Source organism: Nematostella vectensis, chromosome 1, assembly GCF_932526225.1.
Source record: "Nematostella vectensis chromosome 1, jaNemVect1.1, whole genome shotgun sequence".
In the NCBI taxonomy this organism is placed as follows: domain Eukaryota; kingdom Metazoa; phylum Cnidaria; class Anthozoa; order Actiniaria; family Edwardsiidae; genus Nematostella; species Nematostella vectensis.
Window position 1 is genome coordinate 7,155,982 of NC_064034.1, and position 26,200 is coordinate 7,182,181.

The 26,200-nt window shown below is 41.8% G+C and overlaps 1 protein-coding gene and 1 long non-coding RNA gene across 3 annotated transcripts; one reads left to right on the plus strand and one right to left on the minus strand.

Annotated features, from left to right (window-relative positions):
• Positions 1 to 8,073: 8,073 nt before the first annotated feature.
• On the minus strand, positions 8,074 to 25,321 carry LOC116602971. Of its 2 annotated transcripts, XR_004290409.2 has the most exons (4): positions 25,175 to 25,321; positions 19,455 to 19,593; positions 16,172 to 16,253; positions 14,561 to 15,531 (listed from the first exon to the last, which is right to left on the minus strand). It is a non-coding gene; the product is annotated as an uncharacterized LOC116602971 (long non-coding RNA). The 2 variants fall into 2 exon arrangements; XR_007307594.1 differs by lacking the exons at positions 14,561 to 15,531; positions 16,172 to 16,253 and adding an exon at positions 8,074 to 8,249 and having other exon boundaries at positions 18,024 to 19,593.
• LOC5519079 (patched domain-containing protein 3) lies at positions 8,102 to 21,084 on the plus strand. Its single transcript, XM_032363814.2, has 23 exons — positions 8,102 to 8,234; positions 10,420 to 10,666; positions 11,057 to 11,130; positions 11,941 to 12,060; positions 12,739 to 12,883; positions 13,060 to 13,160; positions 13,417 to 13,537; positions 13,643 to 13,766; positions 14,339 to 14,451; positions 14,603 to 14,665; positions 14,859 to 14,901; positions 15,017 to 15,083; positions 15,324 to 15,468; positions 15,972 to 16,109; positions 16,247 to 16,286; positions 16,544 to 16,699; positions 16,911 to 17,035; positions 17,282 to 17,437; positions 17,511 to 17,636; positions 18,060 to 18,204; positions 18,278 to 18,399; positions 19,035 to 19,296; positions 19,558 to 21,084. The coding sequence occupies exons 1-23, from the start codon at positions 8,119 to 8,121 to the stop codon at positions 19,638 to 19,640; spliced, it is 2,832 nt and encodes a 943-aa protein (XP_032219705.2). The 5' UTR covers positions 8,102 to 8,118; the 3' UTR covers positions 19,641 to 21,084.
• Positions 25,322 to 26,200: the final 879 nt, after the last annotated feature.

Genomic DNA, 26,200 nt, shown 5'->3' on the forward strand with positions numbered 1-26,200 from the left:
ACCAGACAGACGGCAATCTATGGCGTCATACAGCACACCAGACAGACGGCAATCTATGGCGTCATACAGCACATCAGACAGACGGCAATCTATGGCGTCATAATTCAAACAAGACAGACGGCAATCTATGGCGACATACAGCACACAAGACAGACGGCAGTCTATGGCGTCATACAGCACACAAGACAGACGGCAATCTATGGCGTCATACAGCACACAAGACAGGCGGCAATCTATGGCGTCATACAGCACACAAGACAGACGGCAATCTATGGCATCATACAACACACCAGACAGACGGCAGTCTATGGCGTCATACAGCACACAAGACAGACGGCAGTCTATGGCGTCATACAGCACACAAGACAGGCGGCAATCTATGGCGTCATACAGCACACAAGACAGACGGCAATCTATGGCATCATACAGCACACTAGACAGACGGCAGTCTATGGCGTCATACAGCACACAAGACAGGCGGCAATCTATGGCGTCATACAGCACACAAGACAGACGGCAATCTATGGCGTCATACAGCACACAAGACAGACGGCAATCCATGGCGTCATACAGCACACAAGACAGACGGCAATCTATGGCGTCATACAGCACACAAGACAGACGGCAATCCATGGCGTCATACATCACACAAGACAGGCGGCAATCTATGGCGTCATACAGCACACAAGACAGACGGCTATCTATGGCGCCATACAACACACAAGACAGACGGCAGTCTATGGCGTCATACATCACACAAGACAGACGGCTATCTATGGCGCCATACAACACACAAGACAGACGGCAATCTATGGCGTCATACAGCACACCAGACAGGCGGCAATCTATGGCGTCATACAGCACACAAGACAGACGGCAATCTATGGCGCCGTACAACACACAAGACAGACGGCACTCTATGGCGTCATACAGCACACAAGACAGACGGCAATCTATGGCGTCATACAACACAAGACAGACGGCTATCTATGGCGTCATACAGCACACAAGACAGACGGCAATCTATGGCGTCATACAGCACACAAGACAGACGGCAATCTATGGCATCATACAGCACACTAGACAGACGGCAGTCTATGGCGTCATACAGCACACAAGACAGGCGGCAATCTATGGCGTCATACAGCACACAAGACAGACGGCAATCTATGGCGCCATACATCACACAAGACAGACGGCAATCTATGGCGTCATACAGCACACAAGACAGACGGCAGTCTATGGCGTCATACAGCACACAAGACAGGCGGCACTCTATGGCGTCATACAGCGCACAAGACAGACGGACTCTATGGCGTCATACAGCACACAAGACAGACGACAATCTATTGGTCATACATAACAAGACAAACATCAATTTATGGCGTCATACATAACAAGTCAGACGGCAGTCTATGGCGTCATACAACACACCAGACAGACGGCAATCTATGGCGTCATACAGCACACAAGACAGACGGCAGTCTATGGCGTCATACAGCACACAAGACAGACGGCAATCTATGGCGTCATACAGCACACAAGACAGACGGCAGTCTATGGCGTCATACAACACATCAGACAGACGGCAATCTATGGCGTCATACAGCACACTAGACAGACGGCAATCTATGGCGCCGTACAACACACAAGACAGACGGCACTCTATGGCGTCATACATAACAAGACAGGCGGCAATCTATGGGGTCATACATCACACTAGACAGACGGCAATCTATGGCGTCATACAGCACACAAGACAGACGGCAATCTATGGCGTCATACAGCACACAAGACAGGCGGCAATCTATGGCGTCATACATCACACTAGACAGACGGCAGTCTATGGCGTCATACAGCACACAAGACAGGCGGCAATCTATGGGGTCATACAACACACAAGACAGACGACAATCTATGGGGTCATACATAACAAGACAAACATCAATCTATGGCGTCATACATAACAAGACAGACGGCAATCTATGGCGTCATACAGCACACAAGACAGACGGCAATCTATGGCGTCGTACATCACACAAGACAGACGGCAATCTATGGGGTCATACATAACAAGACAAACATCAATCTATGGGGTCATACATAACAAGACAAACATCAATCTATGGCGTCATACAGCACACAAGACAGGCGGCAATCTATGGGGTCATACATAACAAGACAAACATCAATCTATGGCGTCATACATAACAAGACAGACGGAAATCTATGGCGTCATACAGCACACAAGACAGACGGCAATCTGTGGCGTCGTACATCACACAAGACAGACGGCAATCTATGGCGTCATACAACACACAAGACAGACGGCAATCTATGGCGTCATACAGCACACAAGACAGACGGCAATCTATGGCGTCATACAGCACACAAGACAGACGGCAATCTATGGCGTCATACAGCACACAAGACAGGCGGCAATCTATGGGGTCATACATCACACTAGACAGACGGCAATCTATGGCGTCATACAGCACACAAGACAGACGGCAATCTATGGAGTCATACAACACACAAGACAGACGGCAGTCTATGGCGTCATACAGCACACAAGACAGACGGCAGTCTATGGCGTCATACAGCACACAAGACAGACGGCAATCTATGGCGTCATACAGCACACAAGACAGACGGCAGTCTATGGCGTCATACATCACACAAGACAAGCGGCAATCTATGGCGTCATACAACACACAAGACAGACGGCAGTCTATGGCGTCATACAGCACACAAGACAGACGGCAATCTATGGCGTCATACAACACACAAGACAGACGGCAGTCTATGGCGTCATACAGCACACAAGACAGACGGCAGTCTATGGCGTCATACAGCACACAAGACAGACGGCAATCTATTGGTCATACAGCACACAAGACAGACGGCAATCCATGGCGTCATACATAACAAGACAAACATCAATCTATGGCGTCATACAGCACACTAGACAGACGGCAATCTATGGCGTCATACAGCACACAAGACAGACGGCAGTCTATGGCGTCATACAGCACACAAGACAGACGGCAATCTATGGCATCATACAGCACACTAGACAGACGGCAGTCTATGGCGTCATACAGCACACAAGACAGGCGGCAATCTATGGCGTCATACAGCACACAAGACAGACGGCAATCTATGGCGTCATACAGCACACAAGACAGACGGCAATCTATGGCGTCATACAGCACACAAGACAGACGGCAATCTATGGCGTCATACAGCACACAAGACAGACGGCAATCCATGGCGTCATACATCACACAAGACAGGCGGCAATCTATGGCGTCATACAGCACACAAGACAGACGGCAGTCTATGGCGTCATACATCACACAAGACAGACGGCTATCTATGGCGCCATACAACACACAAGACAGACGGCAATCTATGGCGTCATACAGCACACCAGACAGACGGCAATCTGTGGCGTCATACAGCACATCAGACAGACGGCAATCTATGGCGTCATAATTCAAACAAGACAGGCGGCAATCTATGGCGTCATACAGCACACAAGACAGACGGCTATCTATGGCGCCATACAACACACAAGACAGACGGCACTCTATGGCGTCATACATCACACAAGACAGACGGCTATCTATGGCGCCATACAACACACAAGACAGACGGCAATCTATGGCGTCATACAGCACACAAGACAGACGGCAGTCTATGGCGTCATACAGCACACAAGACAGGCGGCACTCTATGGCGTCATACAGCGCACAAGACAGACGGACTCTATGGGGTCATACAGCACACAAGACAGACGGCAATCTATTGGTCATACATAACAAGACAAACATCAATCTATGGCGTCATACATAACAAGACAGACGGCAGTCTATGGCGTCATACAACACACCAGACAGACGGCAATCTATGGCGTCATACAGCACACAAGACAGACGGCAGTCTATGGCGTCATACAGCACACAAGACAGACGGCAATCTATGGCGTCATACAGCACACAAGACAGACGGCAGTCTATGGCGTCATACAACACATCAGACAGACGGCAATCTATGGCGTCATACAGCACACTAGACAGACGGCAATCTATGGCGCCGTACAACACACAAGACAGACGGCACTCTATGGCGTCATACATAACAAGACAGGCGGCAATCTATGGGGTCATACATCACACTAGACAGACGGCAATCTATGGCGTCATACAGCACACAAGACAGACGGCAATCTATGGCGTCATACAGCACACAAGACAGGCGGCAATCTATGGCGTCATACATCACACTAGACAGACGGCAGTCTATGGCGTCATACAGCACACAAGACAGGCGGCAATCTATGGGGTCATACAACACACAAGACAGACGACAATCTATGGGGTCATACATAACAAGACAAACATCAATCTATGGCGTCATACATAACAAGACAGACGGCAATCTATGGCGTCATACAGCACACAAGACAGACGGCAATCTATGGCGTCGTACATCACACAAGACAGACGGCAATCTATGGGGTCATACATAACAAGACAAACATCAATCTATGGGGTCATACATAACAAGACAAACATCAATCTCTGGCGTCATACAGCACACAAGACAGGCGGCAATCTATGGGGTCATACATAACAAGACAAACATCAATCTATGGCGTCATACATAACAAGACAGACGGCAATCTATGGCGTCATACAGCACACAAGACAGACGGCAATCTATGGCGTCGTACATCACACAAGACAGACGGCAATCTATGGCGTCATACAACACACAAGACAGACGGCAATCTATGGCGTCATACAGCACACAAGACAGACGGCAATCTATGGCGTCATACAGCACACAAGACAGACGGCAATCTATGGCGTCATACAGCTAACAAGACAGGCGGCAATCTATGGGGTCATACATCACACTAGACAGACGGCAATCTATGGCGTCATACAGCACACAAGACAGACGGCAATCTATGGAGTCATACAACACACAAGACAGACGGCAGTCTATGGCGTCATACAGCACACAAGACAGACGGCAGTCTATGGCGTCATACAGCACACAAGACAGACGGCAATCTATGGCGTCATACAGCACACAAGACAGACGGCAGTCTATGGCGTCATACATCACACAAGACAGGCGGCAATCTATGGCGTCATACAACACACAAGTCAGACGGCAGTCTATGGCGTCATACAGCACACAAGACAGACGGCAATCTATGGCGTCATACAACACACAAGACAGACGGCAGTCTATGGCGTCATACAGCACACAAGACAGACGGCAGTCTATGGCGTCATACAGCACACAAGACAGACGGCAATCTATTGGTCATACAGCACACAAGACAGACGGCAATCCATGGCGTCATACATAACAAGACAAACATCAATCTATGGCGTCATACAGCACACTAGACAGACGGCAATCTATGGCGTCATACAGCACACAAGACAGACGGCAGTCTATGGCGTCATACAGCACACAAGACAGACGGCAATCTATGGCGTTATACAGCACACAAGACAGACGGCAGTCTATGGCGTCATACAGCACACAAGACAGACGGCAATCTATGGCGTCATACAACACACAAGACAGACGGCAGTCTATGGCGTCATACAGCACACAAGACAGACGGCAATCTATGGCGTCATACAGCACACAAGACAGACGGCAATCTATGGCGTCATACAGCACACAAGACAGACGGCAATCTATGGCGTCATACATAACAAGACAGACGGCACTCTATGGCGTCATACATAACAAGACAAACATCAATCTATGGCGTCATACATAACAAGACAGACGGCAATTTATGGCGTCATACAGCACACAAGACAGACGGCAATCTATAGCGTCATACAACAAACTAGACAGACGGCAGTCTATGGCGTCATACAGCACACAAGACAGACGGCAATCTATTGGTCATACAGCACACAAGACAGACGGCAATCCATGGCGTCATACATAACAAGACAAACATCAATCTATGGCGTCATACAGCACACTAGACAGACGGCAATCTATGGCGTCATACAGCACACAAGACAGACGGCAATCTATGGCGACATACAGCACACAAGACAGACGGCAGTCTATGGCGTCATACAGCACACTAGACAGACGGCAATCTATGGCGTCATACAGCACACAAGACAGACGGCAATCTATGGCGACATACAGCACACAAGACAGACGGCAGTCTATGGCGTCATACAACACACAAGACAGACGGCAATCTATGGCGTCTTACAGCACACAAGACAGACGGCAATCCAAGGCGTCATACAGCACACAAGACAGGCGGCAATCTATGGGGTCATACATCACACTAGACAGACGGCAATCTATGGCGTCATACAGCACACAAGACAGACGGCAATCTATGGCGTCATACAGCACACAAGACAGACGGCAGTCTATGGCGTCATACATCACACAAGACAGACGGCAATCTATGGCGTCATACATAACACAAGACAGACGGCAGTCTATGGCGTCATACAGCACACAAGACAGACGGCTATCTATGGCGTCATACAGCACACAAGACAGACGGCAATCTATTGGTCATACATAACAAGACAAACATCAATCTATGGCGTCATACATAACAAGACAGACGGCAATCTATGGCGTCATACAGCACACAAAACAGACGGCAATCTATGGCGTCACACAGCACACAAGACAGACGGCAATCTATGGCGCCGTACAACACACAAGACAGACGGCAATCTATGGCGCCGTACAACCCACAAGACAGACGGCACTCTATGGCGTCATACAACGCACTAGACAGACGGCTATCTATTGGTCATACATAACAAGACAAACATCAATCTATGGCGCATGCAACATTGAGACAGACGGAGAACAAAGCAACATGCAGCAGAAAGTGAGTTAAAGTTATTTCTGCTATGTTTCCAGTCTTCTGGATAAGGACACTAAACCGGAGGTCACGTCACTTCAAGCTGAACTACACTACTGAGTCGAACGAAGGGATGTAAAAGAATTACTTGGGACGCAATTAACCCTCTGGAATTGACTAAGTTCACTAACAGTGCTTACTTACAATACACACACGGGAGCGCTTGATTGGAGCCTAGATCTGTTGTGATCTGTTGTGCTTTCCACAGTAACACTGGTGAAAGCTAGTACAAATATGAAACCTCTGATAGCAGCCATATTTTATTTTGTTAATGTGCAGGCGTTCACACCGAAATGTGTAAAAACTTAGCCTTTTCTGGTAGAAAGAGTTTGTTTGGGAGGCCGATTTTCGCTGGGGACATGGAGACATTTATATTCTACCGCACTGTGGTGGGTGATTTTCGAGATTTTACTCGTACTCCAATTGAGAGGTTGGTGAGCCTGTGACTTAACAGACAAACTACTCTATGTATAAATAAAAGAAATTTATTGGTTTAAGGTCAATACTCTACATAACATTTTACCCTTAAGTTGGTTAAAATGCACCAAAACCAAGCTTTTGTCCCAAATTACCATTTTATTATCCACGACTTGGCAAGGGCCTTGCCTTTTGATTGTTATATCGTGGGCTGGTCAGATGGGGATTTGTAAACTCTCCCACTCTCAAGTCCCCCTCCCCCTCCCCCCCCCCCCCCCCCCCCCCCCCCCTCGAACGCTTCAAACTCGAAAATAATCACTTCACAAATGTTAATAAGCATCTTACTTAAAAGTTTAAAAAAATAAGGTTTTGAAAAGGGATATTATGAATTCATATGAATAGCCGTTAAAAGCCTATCACAGTCAGCCCATAATTCAGCTTTTCACCCGTACTCGCTCAGAGCCTGGGAAGCCGGTGCCCAGCTGAAAGTTAGAATGAACCGGGTGCGTGTGAAGTCATACGTCGGATACTCGTACACCGGTCAGCGGCTTTTAAATATTACAAGTTGTTTGCTTTCCTCCAGTGCTTGGGTAGTGATCATAGTATAGTGTTACATCGCCTCTTGAGGATCAAGTACGTCCTTGAAAACACGCGGTTACTGGGATTTAGCGGGGTTATTATCACCTTTTTTTAATCTCTCTTTCTTTGTTGATAAGCAGCTGTGTTGACGGTTGTCACCGATCGCGGCCATGGCGGATGAACCAAAGACAGGAAACTCACCCAAGTCTAAAAAGTGCTGCGACTGTGGATGTCTACAGACTTGCAGTAACTTCGTTAATACTTCTTTGGAAAGATTCTTTTATTGGTAGGCTTAGCCAGTCTGTAAAGAAAAACACGAAACTTTCAACAGGATATGTACCTGTTACGTAATCACGTTTGTTGTGCACTGTTTTCACCGATTTGCCGATATGTACATCGCTATCGTCATCATAGTGTAATAATGTTCAGTTTCTTTAAGTATATTAGAAGATAACAGAATAAAAATAGATGTTAGGTTATGAGAATCTGCCAAATTTCCACAAAATTGAATTACTATTTCAGTCGCTTGTCTGTTATGCCTCACACCGTTGGATACCAAATTTCACACCTCGAAAATGAAAATGAAAATGGCGAATGACATATTCAAAGTTATTACCAAGTATTTCATGATGATTTTTTTACTATTTCTCGAAATAAATCGATTGTTTTTGGCTTTTATTTCTTTTAACAGCCTTTTAGGAATTATGCACCGAGGCGAAAACGCTCGCTTAGCGCATAATTCGCATATTTAAAAAAAGACGCATAATAAGTACCCTCTCTCTTTTTTAATTAACACGTATAGTTTTCATTTTTAACTCGTCTAATTTTCTGCTGGGGCTTAGCCGTTCTTACTTTTGAAGCATTTAAGGCTGAAGATGTTATTACAGACGTTTTAGTAACACCACCAGCTTGTGTATATGGGCCTATTCGCACTAGAAAAAAAGTTTGTTTGTTTTAACAAAAAAAAAACTGTTAATGCTAGCAGGAAACATGTGCAAATTAAAGCATGAGAAATCCGAGTCTACTTTTTATCTACTCTTGATCGATGTCTGGGTCGTGTTCGGCTTTTTGTTTGACCTCTAGTGCAAATGCAATTTACAAGCCAATCGATCGGCCAGGACAAAATTTGGCTGGCTGCTTGTCCTGGCAAGACAAACTTTGTCCTCGTAGTGCGATTAGGCCCTATGAGAATTTATTATAAATCCACTCACATACTATCACAAATCTCACAATTTGATTGGCTCCAGTAGCGAAAAAGCTGGTGTTTTTGTGACTAAAGCAGTTATTTATTACTGAGAATTATTAAAATCGTAATTTTTTTTTGTAGTATGTGAGTGGATTTATACTAAAACAATTATTTTCTTATGAATCAAAAATAGTCTACACGGCACTATACGTGCCTCATTGACTATCTATTGAGTAATTGAAAATGTAGTCTAATTGTTAAATAGTATGAATAAAGTATCAAAAACAGATCATGTCACATTTTGGGTGGCAAACACGCTCACGCTCAGGTGAGCAACAAAAAGCAACTTTTTTTAGAGCTTACGAACAAAGCCAGAAAGTTTTTTTGAAGAAAGAGTTTTTTACTTGAAACATTTTACTGTATTTTTTATCAGGCAAGCCGAGTGCAGTCAATTCTGTGTTTATTTTGTTTTGATTTTGCAACCGAAAATATCACGTGATCCCTTAAGTCTCCTATTACACTAATGATAAATTATTATAATACTTTAACATTTAAGTTGCCATTATGGAAAAATTTGCTCTTGTTCAAAACACATAAATCATAGACATATATTTGCTGCTAACAGAGACTGGACATGTTTTTAGCTTTTTCTTATATTTTGATGAGATCTCAGGCTGAGCTCAGGCTCAGGCTAGAAAAAGGTTGTTATAAAACAAAAAGAGTGTAGCACATTTATAATTTCGGGAAAAAAAACAATTAAGAAAGGTTAATCTCTCCATACATCCAAATTCAATGCCCAATTTTCTTTGCTTTTCTTTTGGAAAATTACCACTATTCCTTTGCCAAAAGAAGAAATAAAACAAAACTCATACACAGAAGATTTTACAATTTGGGTACTAGTGTAATGCGGAAAACGTGCACTAGTCTGCAATAAAAATAAACAAGGGTATGTCTAGAGAAAAACGCACTGTGGGATCCAGAGTAGTAATTCAGAGCAGTAATGACCACGGATCAATTAAGTCAGCATCCTTAGCTCTGGTAATAGGTCACTTGATCCATCTAGAAACTTAATCTATTCAAATTTATAAAATTAACTGTCTTAACTACTAACGAATGGGTAGGGTGGGGTCCAGTGCCCTCGGACCCCCCTTCTGGACACATGCAGCTGAATAACTATTTATAAGTAGCAGGCTATTTTAACATATTGTGTGATCTGCATAAATGTAGTATAATTCATCACTGTTTTCAATGATAAGGAGATCAAAACATTTTGTCTTTTTGACAGGCTAGGGGCAAAGATTGGCAGAAATCCCTGGATTACAATTATTATCTGCTTTGTTGTATCTGGTCTATGGATAATTGGACTTTTGAACTTTACTGAGGAGAACCGTGGGGAAAAACTTTGGGCTGCAGATGATTCTATTGCCATCAAACATGGCGACTGGGTCAGTGCAAACTTTCCGTCGCAGTCTAGAATCTCTAGTATTCTTGTTGTGGCAAGTAATGTACTCATTCCTGCTGTACTCACTCAGGTAAGACTACATTGTCTCTTTTATTCTTAGTACTTGCATATGCATATGGAGAAAACATAGACATGGGAAAGTTCTAAGGAATTATTGTTAAAACTAATTTTATTTCAATTTAATTAGAATTCTACACTTTTATCATGAATATAATAAACTAATTAATTAAGCAACTGCAAAAGATGACAGATGTTGGCTGGCTTATTGTTCATAATAAAAAACGGTAAAGAAAGCAGACTTGTTTTTTTTATACCAACTAATACAAAAAATGTGAAAGAGTATTTTATTGAATATTTCATTGTAAGATGTGTAAGTTAGAAGCTCTTGCTTACTGTTATAGTAAACACTGATCATACATTGTTGTGATGCTGTAGCAAACATTCATGTTTTGTTCCTCAGCTCTTGGAAATTGACAAGAAAGTGAAGCTGATCAAAAATGGAACTGAAAACAGCTGGGAGAAATTATGCTTCAGGTATATGGAATTACTTGTTAAATCAATACAGGAACTTCCCTGTTAACTGGAGATTTGGAAAGTACACTGTATTGCCCTGCCCTGTGAAATTTTATTTTTCCTGTAAATGAACAGTATATCATAAAAAATGCAGTAAAGAGTAGCCATGGGTACCAAGAAATTTCTAAAGCCTCTCTTAGTCTCAGAATCTCTTCATTTTCAGGCAAGTCTCTTGTTTTAGAGGTCTCGGAGTCTTGTTATTTTTTTTGTTAATACTACAGTCTCAGAGTCTCAGATTTTTAAATTGGATAGTAGAGTCCCAAATTTTTGTTATTGTAACCATGGCTGCAGGTTTCCGCTGCTTTTTTAGTGTTGAGCCTTACTGCTTTGAACAAAAACTTGAGGTATGCAAGACTGTTTGGTAAGCAGATACTGCTTTACAGTATTTCTTCTCTTGCAAGTTACAGTTTTATTGAACAAAAAGCTTGGATTTCATTTTGAGATCTACAAAGCAAAAAAGAAATGAGTTTTTTGTTTTTGTTTCAAGCTCTCAACTACTGCAGCATGCAAAGCTACAGTATTTATTATTTATTTATTGCACCTTTTCCCTTTTTGTGTCACAGGATTCCCAGTGTGTGGAGACAAACATTTCCAAATAAGCTCAATTTAAAACAGGTTTCTTCTGTAATACTGTACATCCTGGAAGAGACTTAAAAGCGTCGCACACGTTTTTTGCACAGATTTTGAATGTGTAGTGCATGCACAGATTTTGCTTGTATACGTTGAGTGTAGTAGCACACTTTCTCTAACTGATTTTAATGGATATCCTAGGTTGGGGCCTAACTGCTTTGACTCAAGCCTTCTGGAACTATGGTCTTTTAATGAGACAACAATCAGGGCACTTTCACAGTCTGACATCTTGGATAAAATCAACCAGCCCAATCTAAGGAGGTAGGAACACATTATTCCTACATGAAGTATGTTTCTAACTAAATCAGACTGAGTAAACAAGAATTGTTCAAGATTCAGATCAATAAAAACATAAATGCAGATTGCTTTTTAATGATGATGAAAATCAAGTCCCATGCCTCGCTAACATGGAACTTGTGAAAATGTGCATTAGAAAGACAATGTATCAAACCACCATGGATGAACAGTACCAACAATGGATTTTAGTAAAATAATTTTGATAAGTTCTGGCAAATACTGAAACTTTTAAGTGATACTAATGTACGATAGTTAACTCCTTAAAGCCGTATTGTCACCAATTTACTTCCAGTCATTTACGTAACAATCTCAGATGATTTTTAATGCAAACTGTGAAAAATATTTCAAAATTGTATAGCAGTGTTGTCTTGGAAGTCTCTTTGAGGATGTGACTGATAATTTAGAGTGGGTGGTCTGTTTTATTGCACGGATTCTAATAGATTCTTCTGTCTCTTGTCGGTGGAGGTTTCCATCAGCCCTTTCAAAAGAGAACTGGTGACAATCCACCCTAATGCATTATTTGAGAAATTAATACTGGTATCTAATTGTTTGATAAATAAAAGACATCATATTATTGCCATTATTATGATTATCATTATCATTACTATTATTAGTTTTATAACTGTTTCCGGATATTTTTAGCCCAATTACAGGAAGGCTGTTTGTTAAAGATGAAGTCCTCGGAGAAATGAAAAAAGGTTCCAGTGGGAAGATAACAGGAGCAGGCGCAATGAAGGCATCATATGGGATTAAAGCTGTAGAGGAAGTATCTTCAAGTGGATCAGCGGTATGCGGTTTTTCTTTTTATTGCTATACATTTTGTAAAATCATAAGGCATCATGAAAAAAAATGCAGCAGCATCCTAATAAGCATTATCAGTTTTTTTATCCTGGCTGATGGAGTTTATTAATCAACTTATTTAATGAAGTGGCACCCTTTTATTAAACTTTTTGTATTTATTAGTCCTTCCCTAAAAATGAAGACTGGGAGAAAGAATTTGGCAAGATACTTGACAACTTGCCATCAACGGCTCCAGGAACATATTACTACTTCTCTCGATACACGTAAGTGTCTTTTTAAGAAAACTAGTCTACACCTATTTCAAAAAAGGTTGCACTAGAGAATCCATGTATCATAAACCCGGGATGGTTCATGGGTAGGGTAAAAACAGCTTATATGCTTTTTTACTTGCTCCCATGGTAGCACTGCAGGTTACAATACACAGATTCTTCGAGTGCAGCCTTATTTGAAATAGGTATGTACAGTAAAGTTACATGATTCATTTGTCTAATGTGTTAATCATTGCTGACTGGATTTCAGCTTTTCTGATGCGGCTGGGAATTCCATTCAGGGTGATGTAACCCTGTTGTCTGCTGGCTACATGTTAATCATTGTTTATGTCGTCATTATGCTTGGCCAGTTTACAAGACTAAGGCTTAAGGTACATTAATTCAATTTTTATTCTACTCTTATACTGTAGTACAGCACCTGTTATAAACAGAAATAAAATGGTTTATATATTTCTATGTTTAACTGTTGTTGTTAGGCATGGCTAGGTGTGGCAGGCGTCATATGTGTTGGACTGTCCATTGGCGTCAGCTTTGGAATGTCCAGTGCCTTTGGGGTATTCTATGGCCCTGTCCATTCTGTATTACCATTTCTTCTGCTAGGTATGTTTGGTTTGGTAATATACTGTACTTTATTCTAGGAAAAACTGTGTACTGTATGTTTTTGGAATGTTTCGCAAAAAGAAGGCATTTCATATGACACACACAAAATTACAGGTCTGCTCCTCATCTATTATAAATGAATCCAATCAAAGAACATTTTTGTACTACTATCTTTCACAACACCCTGCACAATTCTTCCTCATAAGAGAAGATCTCTTTGTAGAGAGAAAAAGGAATATGCAAATTCAGAGTAGCAAAGTGTGCTTCAACTTCTAAGCTAACATATCCTATAGCAAACATCCCAAACATTTTAACCAACCTACCCTTTGTGAGACTTGTTGCACCCTATGAATAAACAAACATGTCCTAATGGCAAATATGCAGAACCATACAGTATAATCCAAGATATCTTGGAGCAAACATGTTGCTTCTTTATGTAATTATTAACCCAAACTAGTATTGTATAAACTTATTTATTCTATGATGAACATGTTACACCTACAGACTGTACAGTATGATATAAACCGACATGTTCTATGACTTAATGGGTCACTCATTTTCTTCTTCTTCAGGTATTGGGGTGGATGATATGTTTGTCATTGTACAAGCCTGGAATAACCTAACTCCTGAGGAGCATAAGACCAAGGAAGTGCACGAGCGCATTGCTCTGACACTTCAGCATGCAGTAAGAGGACACAACGTCTTTTTAGACACACCTTTAAAGAGAACTTTGTTAACCCATTCTCTCCTATAGATAGAGGCACTCAAAAGCCAATTAAAAACCTTCTGCCATGTTTTAAGTTATATCCTTTTAATTGGGGCTTCTTACTTTACAGGGATGTTCCATCACAATTACATCACTGACAGATTTTCTAGCCTTCCTGATTGGTGCTTCTACTGTAAGTGATTTGTACATTTTTTCTAATGTTTCCCCTTTGTCTATTGCCCTTCTCACAAGTATTTTAATATTCACTGGAAAATTTGATACTATTGCTCTTTTTTATGATTATTATAGGTTTGGAAAAAGGATATCTCTCCTTTTTCTATTACTTTTACACATATAAATTTCAAGCTACATGTTTCCTGCCACAGGTCCTTCCTGGTTTGCAGTCATTTTGTATTTATGCTGGACTAGGTAAGACAGTCACAATTATTCTCCTCTTAATAACATGAAATCCACTTTGTTTGGAAAAAATAGCATTCACCACAAGACCTCAGTAGGCTTATTCCAGTTTTTGCTGTTGTTTTAGGAATTCTCATAGACTTTATACTACAAATCACCCTGTTCTCTGCATTTCTCACCCTTGATGGAAGAAGGTAATATACAGTACAACTTGTTTTAGCTTTCCTATGTACTATTTCCAAACTGCCAAACAGTTACCTGCAATAATAATTATGAGGTTTAATTTCAATTTTTTTTCAAATATGTATATGTATGGGTTGGTTTGGTTTTTCAATCTTGTTGGATCTCTCTGGTTGGATCTTTCTTCATACCCCTAGAAAGCAGCATGTGAGTGAATATAAGCTGATCCACATACACTTACATATCTATCACAGGGAAGACCGGAAACGTGATGGTTGTTGCTGCTGCTGTATTGTGCTTCCTGTTGATTATACTGAGTCTCAATGTGGCAGCCGGGAGCTTATGAAAGTGTTTTTTGAAAGCTACTACTGCAAAGCTATCCTAAGTCTTCCTGGAAAGGTACAGTAGGTTCAGCTACAAAAAGACTGTAACCTCAGCTAGTAGCCTCCTCCGCAGGCATCTCTTGAAAAGATAAAAGAAAATATGGTAAAAAAAGAAAACGCGAACCGGGCTCCCTGTGTGGGAAGCAAAACTTCTTTCCAGATACCCGAAACTCTGACAGCGCTTTTTTGCTAATAGAGTTGCCTGTCTGTTGCAATCACCACAGTTTAATTTCAGCCAAATATGTAACACTCTCTGATGATTTACCATAACAGAAAATGCAAAAAAGAAAATAATTATTTCAAAATTGTAAAAGGAGTGTGTTTATTGGAAGTTTCTTCAATGTAGGACTTATAATTTAGAGTGGATCACCTTATAATAGCACAGATTCTAATGGATTCTTTTGCCTGTTGAGGTTTCTTTCAACCTGCCGAAAGTAAACTGGGGCAATTTTCCCTGTAATGTTTGTGATATGTTTTGTCTGTGGTTGCCCTGTTTTATTGTGTGTGATTTGTGTGCAGGTCATCGTCATGATTATCACTGGAGTCCTATTTGGCTTAAGTCTGTACGGCACTCTCATGTTGAAGCAGGATTTTGACGCTATTTGGTTCCTCCCCACCAAGTCTATGGCTTACAAATACACCATTGAAAATGATAAGGTTAGTCATTGCAGGGGCCTACGAACAAGATTGCCACTGAAGCAAAAATCTGTATACTGTACCTTTTATCAACTGTTTGCTTGCTTTAAGATGGACTTCTAGTCAACATGTGATAACATCTCTCTTGTTATTTCCAGTTCTTCCCTTCATCAGGGGAAAGAGCTGCGTTATATGCAGGTAAAACATAACATGACATCCTCTCATGGTACATGCCCACCTTATGCACCAACTCATGTTAACTAAATAAAGTGTAGATCAGGCATCTCTTGATCAGAACATGATTTAGGGATAATTTGGTTTAAAGTCCAGTAACATGTCTGTTTGATGTGCTATTATCATAAATCTTATTTATATCAAGCATAAAGGATTGTTTCGCTGTGTATGATGAGAAGTTTCCATTCTGGCATTAACAAGTTCTGATTTTATTTTTTTAGGGAAAATCAATTACTTTGAAGATCAGCTAAAGCTCCATAAATTACGTGAGGTTACCATTGCTGACTCAGGCGTCGTAGACTCATCTGTGAAGAGCTGGTTTGATGACTACGTGGACTGGGCTAAAGTCAGCAAGCCTGCCGCCAACTTTAATGCTGGCAAGTAGAATGCTTAGTACTAAATAAATAATACTAAAAAAAATATTATATGATAGATAAATGACAGTCTTCTATTATTCAAGCAATAATAGAATAATTTGTAAAAGTCCTTGCAACCATAATGGAAAGCATTTACTGTATCATTATTGTCAATCCGACACACCCCCCCCCTTTTTTTATCAATACTGACATCTTGAACATTGATTCCTAGAGAAAAGCAAGATCCTTAATGAAACGCTGTTTTACACTTGGTTGAATGAATACCTTGGTGGTCCTGGCAGAACGTATGCAAGTGATGTTAAGATGTACAACACATCCAATGGAAAACGAATATCTGTAAGTATAGTGCTCACACACATTTACAGTATACTCTTCTAATGCACATTCAAGATCCCCCTATCCATTTAACAGGGCTCCCATATCCATTTAGCAGGAAGGTGGAAGTTGTTCAGATACATTTAGTTAGGGTGTTTAATAGACATGGTAAATAAAGGTAGAGTATACATACTTTGAGATCCATCATTCTCAAGAGTAAAGTAAATTTCTGCCCATATGACCTTACACTACTGACTTAAATCACAGGCTACCCGCATTACTTATAATCATAAAGCCATGGACTCCTCCCAAGATGAGGTGAAGGCTATGGAGAGCTTGCGTGACCGAGTTAAAGAAATCTACCCAGACGACATGATTGTGTTCACTTATGGCGCCCAGTATCCTGGGTGGGAAACCAACAAGGTATACCTATGTATCTGTTTGTTTGTCAGTATGTCCTTCCATTGTTATTCAAACAAATTCTTGTTCATTTCAGATTATATTACTAGAGCTGTATCGTAATATTGCTCTGGCTCTTCTGGCTGTGTTTATTGTTACTATTGTCGTTATTGCAAATCTGTGGACAGCCCTGATGGTGTTTACTTGTGTTGCCTTTACGCTGGTGAGTTTGCCTAGACTCAGTATGTTACAGTATAAACATCGTACTACTTTGTTAGCCTTAGTACAGTACCACCAGTTGCCACCTGAATATTAATGTTTATTCTCACCAGGCCTGTGAATATAAGGCATACCCTTCCTAGCATATTTCTCATTCGGTTCTCCCATTTAAGGGCACACCTATCGTCTTGCTTACTGCGGTCTTGTCGTGCTCTTTGGGCCTGGTCGTTGCCCACTTCCCTTTTTCCCCACTCTCCCTCCCTCATTCTTTTCCGTGATCACTGGGCTCACCAGGTCCCGGTCCCATAACTTATTGAGCACAATGGGACTGGTGAGGATATATCACAAATTAGTTATATGGTTACTCTTGCCACCTGAATACCCATGCTACCTTGCTTATGCGTTCAGATATTGTTCCGTATTCTAGGTGGACCTGTGCGGGTTTATGTACTTTTGGGGTCTGACTATCGACACCATCACCACGATCCAGCTGGTGCTTGCGGTTGGCTTAGCAGTGGACTACTCTTCGCATATTGGGCACATGTTCATGATCACTCCAGGCACGCACGAAGGTATGTAATTAATTCGGTTATATATTTTATTGTATATTGTATTGTTATATATTTCGTGTTTTTTTCCCTACAGACCGGGCTCGCATCACAATGCGTGACATGGGCCCAGCAGTGTTGAACGGAGGCTTCAGCACGTTCCTCGCCTTTGTTCTTCTTGCAGCGTCAGACTCCTACATCTTTGGCGTATTTTTCAAGGTCAGTCTCACAAGGATCATTTAAATCTGGTTTGCTATCTCTAAGCATTTTCGGTAAAACTGGTTTCTTTCTTGTTTGTTGCCTGCTAACTTGTTCTCTGTGCTGCCATCGTACCCCTTATTTTCCTTACCCCTTCCTTGTCAAAGCTACTCGTCACCTATCATATGTAGATCTTCCTAACATGCCAGTCTAGCTTGCTCTCTTGTACTTAAGTATATTCTCCCTTGCCAGTCTAGCCTACACCCATGCCTGTCTAGCCTGCTCCCTTGCCTGTCTAGCCTACACCCTTGCCTGTCTAGCCAACACCCTTGTCAGTCTAGCCTGCACCCTTTCGAGTCTAGCCTACACCCTTGTCTGTCTAGCCTACACCCTTACCTGTCTAGCCTACACCCTTGCTTGTCTAGCCTACACCCTTGTCTGTCTAGCCTACACCCTTACCTGTCTAGCCTACACCCTTACCTGTCTAGCCTATACCCTTGCTTGTCTAGCCTACACCCTTGCCAGTCTAGCCTACACCCTTGCCTGTCTAGCCTACACCCTTGCCTGTCTAGCCTGCTCCCTTGCCTGTCTAGCCTACATCCATTCCTGTCTAGCCTGTCTCTTGGCCTGTCTAAGCTGCTCATTATCTATCATAGATCTTCTTCCTGGTGGTTCTGTTTGGCATGTGGCATGGCATGGCTTACCTACCCGTCCTCCTATCGTCTATCGGTCCCGCGCCATACCTCTCAGCACAAGTATCTGATCGTCACAACAAGTCCGGGCGCGCTTCGCCCGTCCACCCAAAGAGCGAGAACGTGGAACTTCCCGAGAAAAACACGCGAGGACAATCGGCAGGTGTCCAACAGTCACAGCCCGTGCAAAATGATGGCTTCTACATTCCTCCGCCTGATTATGACGGTAAGTCTGCACCCAGGGCTTACAGACATATCGCCACATGACTACTTCTCTTCTTTTATATTTATAAGAACTGTTTAATGTGTTTGGAAGCTGATGCCGCAGCTGGCTAAAATTAAGCAAGCCCGCTATTAGTTACCGGTTTATTCTCACCGTCTCACCTGGCTTATTTTATCCTGCTGTTGATAATTCTCGTCGATGACACGACGATGGAGACGTAATCCCTTTTGCTCACTCGTCGTCCTTCTGTTCACTCACTTACAGGTCGTGAGGTGGACGATACCCTCAAATCATCGTCTCCTGTAAACAAAGGATACAGCGGCAGCTCAAGTAGCCTGAAGATCTAAGTATAGTTTATTTCTGGTGTCAACTTGAACAGTTGAAACTTTTTTTAGAAGCCTCTAGCTTGCTTAGCAACCGCTCTTTGTGTCACGCGGCTGCTAAGCAGACTAAGAAGCCTCTAGCCTGCTTGCAGACGGTACCCGGTTATCATCGCGGAAAATCGTTATCATCGCGGAAAACCCTCTCCGTTCGATGATCGGGCGCCATATTGTATTCTAAGCCGCACGGTTCCTGGGGGCGAGCGCAAAAACGGACGCAGGGCCCTGCGCCCGATCATCGAACGGAGAGGGTTTTCCGCGATGATAACCGAGTACCGCCTGCAAGCAGGCTAAGAAGCCTCTAAACATAGGTGTATAACTTATAAATAGCTCGAAAGGGCTCTGAGAACGAGTTTTGAGCCACAGGATTCCCAACCATAAATAACCACCCTAGCAAGATATAATGAGGTCAGTCACTCAAGCTTGTTGCCTGATCTCATTGCTAAATATAATCGCATCGACGCCATTCTACGATAACGTATTATATCATATTACTAGATGTTGCGTTATGCTCCTATGTAATATATTCGTGCGTTCTCTCAGGCTCTGTACACAATAGGATTTGAACTAAGATTGTTTAGGAGTTTTGGGCCTCTTCGTCTCCCTCGCAGTCGCAAGGGAGATCCCTACGGCTGCAAGAGACCCCTCATTAGGTGGCTCTGTACTTTTACGTACAATAGGATTCTCACTTAGATTGGTCAGGAATGCGATGGCTCTGTGTTTCTCCGTATTTTTCAATGGAGCAAACGTGTATGTATATATTTGAATTACACCTATTTCAATAAACGTTGTCAGTGCAAAAGGCGAATGGCAATTGGCAAATGGCAGTTCTAAGACCAATAACTGCTTATGGGCATAATTATTTGTAAGAATAAAGATTATAAGTAATATCGCAGAAATTATCCACATGTTCCTACAGTCAGTAGAAATTTGACAAGCACCATGGCATTTTTTGATAGAACAACTGTCATTTGACAATCGCAATTTGCCGTTTGCACTGACAACGTTATTTGAAATAGGTGTATACGAGACCATTTGCTAGTGACTATTGGCCGTTATTGAAGTCAAACAAGCTTGACTGTTTAGTTTTTATATTTTATTTTGTCTCTAAAATTTGCCTCTAGAAGTAGCTTGCCGCACTGTTGGTTTGACGGTCGCACCAGTAGATTGACAGCCAAGGGTCAAATACTCTAATGGGGGAAATATGTGGACACTGGAGCTAGGAAGAACGGTTCCATGTTGCTTTGAGATATTCTCGTCGAATCGAAATTTTACACATTCATATGGTTTTATTTATATTATTTTATTTAGTGACCGCACGGAGTTATTTATTTAAACATTTCTTAGCGTTAGCGTATTTATTACCACGGACATGTATCTAACCGCAAAAAATAAAATCGAGTAATTATGATTGTGATTGAAATAGAATACCCAAGGGCCAAACTCCTGGAAAATGCTTCCAACGTTCTTTGAGGTGATTCAAATGTGATTTAAAGGTGATTTTGAAGAGTTGAGAATCTAGCTTACGAATATGCTCTTATGTAGCTCGAGGGTGAAGCACAATTCTGAATAACTCGTATGTAACCCCGAGCTGCAGCACAATGCTGAGTATACTCGTATGTAGTTCCGAAGTGTAGCACAATGCTGAATAACTCGTATGTAACCCCGAGCTGCAGCACAATGCTGAGTATACTCGTATGTAGTTCCGAAGTGTAGCACATAACCCCGAGCTGCAGCACAATGCTGAATAACTCGTATGTAGTTCCGAAGTGTAGCACGATGCTGAGGTGCAGGATAACGTTTTCGTGAGTGGAGCAGTTCTAATATAGCGTGACATAGCCATACATGCTGTATCCGAGGAGAGGAGCGTATTCATTGATAAAACTGTTTCCGACTCACGGAATCTATTTCACGGTCACGGTAGTAAATGATTATCTTTAAAAACGGCTCTTTAAACTTGCTACGCAGATCTATTTTTAATTATTTAAAAGCCTATCGACGGAGGTAAAAATATCCGGTAAAAGTAGGCAAGAGTGTACTGGCCGCATGGAGATCTCACTGTGCTTACAGCGATCATTTATCCGTCGCCCACCCCTCATGATTATCGTCGTTTTGGGGTAAACTCCGGTTACCCACGTTGCCCAAAATACGGCGCTATCATATCCCACATGTCCGCTTCGCGGGAGGAGATGTTATGATACTTATTGGTGTGAGGGCGATACAGCTCACGTCCCTTCTCTGTAGGTGGTTGATAGGTGTGTGTGTGATGGGAGGGAAGAGCCTGTCATCTTATCGACCGCGGCAAGAAACCACAGTTCCGACTTTCTGCTGATCCCGCATGTGTGGTGGAAATAAAAGGTTATATTTCGGCAGCTTTGTTATACGGATCTCTTATGTATGGATATCACAGGTATATTTCGGCTGCTTTGTTATGTCCTTACATCTTCCGCGGCTTACAGACATCCACTCGAGATCGGCCTTGCCGTTGTTAGCGCTTGCACAAAGGTTTGTATAAAAGTCTCCTCTCCATCGGACACTCAGCATGATGCAAGTGCGTTTCATTCATTCATTCATTCATTCATTCATTCATTCATTTTTTATTTTGCACTATTTTGAATAAGATAAAGAATATTTGGATACAGGTAGAAAAAAGGGGAAGTTAACTATTTACGGTACTTAAGAAGAAAAAAAATTTAAGGTGCGCAGTGACCATAGAAGCATAAGCTTTCGAGATGGTCACTGCCACAGTCAGATTTCGAGGGTCTTACAGGATATTATTATAATATTATTATAATATTATTATTATTATTATATTTTTTTTTTTTTTTTTTTTTACAATATATAATATATAAATAAACAAAATATAATATTTTAGAGTGAGGAAAAGTAAATCTGGCCAGGGTGGATCAATATTAATTCTGATTATTTAATAAATGCAATTTCAGTTGTTCTATGAAGGAATTGTAAGGTAAGGACTTAATGCAATTAAGTAGCGTAATTAAGCGTATTAAGTAATTAGCGTATTAAGTAATTAATTAATTAATTAATTAAGTAATTAATTAAGTAATTAAGCGTATTACGTAATTAGCGTATTAAGTAGCGTAATTAAGTAGCTGTAGCGTGACACGAGGGGTGCGCTTAACCACGCAAACACCTTAAACCGTAAACACCGTGTTTATCAGATATCTTCCTAATAAGTAGCTTTGTTTACCACCGATTTACGTCAAACGGAACTTATTAAATGTATTTCTATCAACCTGGATGAGTAAGTTCTCTTAAAGCCCTCTCGAAGGTGACCGGGACTTGGTAACTGATAGCAGATCGACAAGAGTGTTTTGTTCACGATTGATGGGGTTTGCTGGGCTATTTTACTGCGTGCTAAATAAAACACCTTCATACACGCAGCGTTTGCCCTGTTGTTTAATACCAAAGCGATATGTATACCGCTTTTAGCGCGACTCCGGCGTCAGAGGGAGTGATGCTATCTCATGTTAGCTCCTGTGGTCGGCGGTATTTTTGGACCGCCCTAGTGATGACAAACGTCGCTTTCGTGGGTTCGAATGTAACTGTTGATCCGTAACACGCAATAAGCCGCTGTGCTGACGGAGACGTCAGGCCATCCACCAATCGGTGACCATTTCCTCGGGGTCTGGTTCATTCTACCGGATATGAAATCCAGTTCTGCTAGAGTCGGGTTACTGGTGATGCAATCAGTGTGTGACGGAAGCCGGCCACATTGCAAGTCTATAAAATGAAACCGACCATAAAACACCGGCATAACGATTCTCAACTCAATCACGGTAACAAATCAAAGCGCAGTTATTGAAGTCTTACGCAATGGACGCCTATTCTAAGCACATCTGCTTGGTGGAGCAAAATGCAAGCACAAAGACAAGGCCAGTCTTCGAAAAAGCCTCAATTCCAACTTATAGCAGGGAGACGCGGGCTCAAAGACTTTTGTCCATACAAGAGCTAGTGTTCGAGTTCAGCATTGTCGTTTTGGTTCTCGGCTGCTTCCTAGCTCTTGCTATGTCTAGAAGAATGTTGAAGCAAGAAAACGTTGTTTGAATATCATTTTGAAAAAGAGACTGGAATAAAATGTCCACCATCAAGGTCGGCAAAGGTTAAAGAAACCGCAAGAAAAACTTTTACTAAACAACTTCAGGACTGACGGTTTCCTAACAAAACGCCAGAGGGAAGACTCTAAAAACAAGGAAACTCAAAAACGTTACTAAAATGTGCATCAAAATGGAACATGTAATGCACGGACAATCCGACATTGGCCCTAAACACCAAGGCTACGAAATGGTATTACGCCAACAAGAAAAAATATGCGAGGAATTCTTGCAATTTGCTGAACATCGCTTGCGGGAAGAAAAGATAATTAGCGACACACAAGACCGTAACGCATTTAAAAGATTGACCTTCGCGTGTAAGCATAGTGTCGGGAAAACTAGAAAAACGAGAACGAGCAGAAACAATTCAGAAAATGAAAAGATCGATTATTTATTGAACATAAAAATGCAAAATATTTATTGATATTTAAATAAATTATTTGAAAATCAGCTTTTTTTGTGTTAATGTTTTTTTAACCAATAAATTTAAAGAGAACATTCTGGGGTCGGTACCTGAAAGGCCGATTAATTCAACTTTTCCCGGTAATTGCGCCTATCCCCGGGGTAAGCGAGTAAAAGACTGGTTTGATGAGTACAATTTACACAGGAAACCCGGTACATCAACAAATAAGAATTCTTGAGTATTTATTCAAGGAAGCAAAGCAACTCCAGATCATCTGTATAACATTATTTCATTTCCAACAACGCGATATGAGCATGCGTGCGATGCGCCTTTCGACCGTAAAAGTAAACCAAGAGTCCTTTTTCTCAATTCACGCGTGCTCATCCCAGTCTCCCATAGACCATTTACACGAAGGACCATACAGTATCTTTCTTTGGAGATAATTTGTTTTTTAACAATCGACAGGGGCCAGTGCAGTTGGGTGACAAAGGCTCTGTTATTATGAGAGAGATATGGGAGGGTTAATGAAGATTGTAGTACTATACTATTGCATTAGAAATGCGGGTAGTGTCTGAAGGGTCATTTGTGATATGAAAAGTCCGGTAATACCGGCCCCGTTAGGTTATCGGGGAGATCTTTCAGGATACTTTTTCGGTTGCGGAAATGCGTTCTCAAAGCAGCGGTATTCTCCCTGTTGTTGTTTACGGGCTCCCGATAAGCACATAAATTTTAAAGGTTATAAATAGATTGGCTAAATAGTTATTGAATTTGAGTCCTAGCTCGTCGTGACACACAAAACAATGCCGCCGTAGCATCGGCAGAGAAAAGAACAAGTAATAAATTTCCAATATGTAGTGAAAGATATCCATGAAACGTATTCAATGCAAATGCATTCAAATGAATCAAGTCAATTGTTTCATCTTCATACATTTGCATTGAATACGGCTCATGAATAGATAATACGGCGTTTGAACTTAGCCTACCTTCGAAAACTTGTTAACAATCTTTTTAGGCGCTCGGTTTCCCTGCTAGCAGAGGCCTCTTTTCTCTGTATTTCGCTGGGCTGGAGTTCGCGAGGAAAAGATACCTCTGCCATGGGTCGCAAGTTCGTTTGATCAAACCGCCGTCCACGATCGTGGACTGGAGATCCAGAGCGCATGCTCCGTTCATTAATTACTAGACAAGTTTTGAGCTCACAATGACTAGCGCATGCGTGAAGCGTTTATCCGCTTTTGGGGATAATAAGCCCGCATTCGAAACGGCGTCCTCCGTCCTCCGTCCCACTCGACGAATTATAAAAGAAGCCATTCAACGCCTTGTCTTCATTCAGATTTTTCTCTCTTTTGACTTACGAGTCAATCTACCGTTTACAGCCTTTGTATATTCTTCTGGAATTAGCTAATCTAAGTTTACCAAAAAGTTTTGTAACATTTTCTTCGAGTCCAACTGTGCGATATTTACATTGAAGAAACTCGCCTGCACAGATGTCTTTCAGATGATTTATTCCACAAACAAGACAAAACTCGTCTTTGCTGCGTTTGCTGTTCAATATTTTTAGTGGCGTTTTAGGTGATTGAAATTGAACAGTTGTTTTCTTTTTTCGGAGAGGAGAACTAACCGGGAGTTTGATTCATAATTTGCGACAAAAAATAGCATATTGACAGCTTTCGCGCGATGGTACGGGTTTTGGCACGTCATGCGGTCGCTTATTAACGCTCACGCATGCGCAACGAAAACATTTTCGACCCATGGCAGAGGTCTCTTTTCCTCGCGAACGCCAGCACAGCGAAATACAGAGAAAAGAGGCCTCTGCTAGCAGGGAGGCGCTCGGTGACAGCTACATAGCAAATAATTAGACAGAGATTAAACCTGATTGGTTAATAATTGATCGCATAAAATGTTAGCCGTGATTGGTCCACTTCTAACTGGGCTGAACTCACTGGGTTCACCTGTTCACGTATTAAAGCATTGTAATGGTTCCCCACTGACTCGTACCAAAGCGTCTCAAG

What these genes read in the sequence shown, in the direction of transcription:
- LOC5519079 (XM_032363814.2), top strand. Translation starts at nt 8,119, where the DNA reads ATGGCGGATGAACCAAAGACAGGAAACTCACCCAAGTCTAAAAAGTGC. An exon ending in CTCTGACACTTCAGCATGCA is followed by an intron (nt 14,452 to 14,602) that starts GTAAGAGGACAC and finishes CTTACTTTACAG; the next exon opens with GGATGTTCCATCACAATTAC. An exon ending in TTGTATTTATGCTGGACTAG is followed by an intron (nt 14,902 to 15,016) that starts GTAAGACAGTCA and finishes CTGTTGTTTTAG; the next exon opens with GAATTCTCATAGACTTTATA.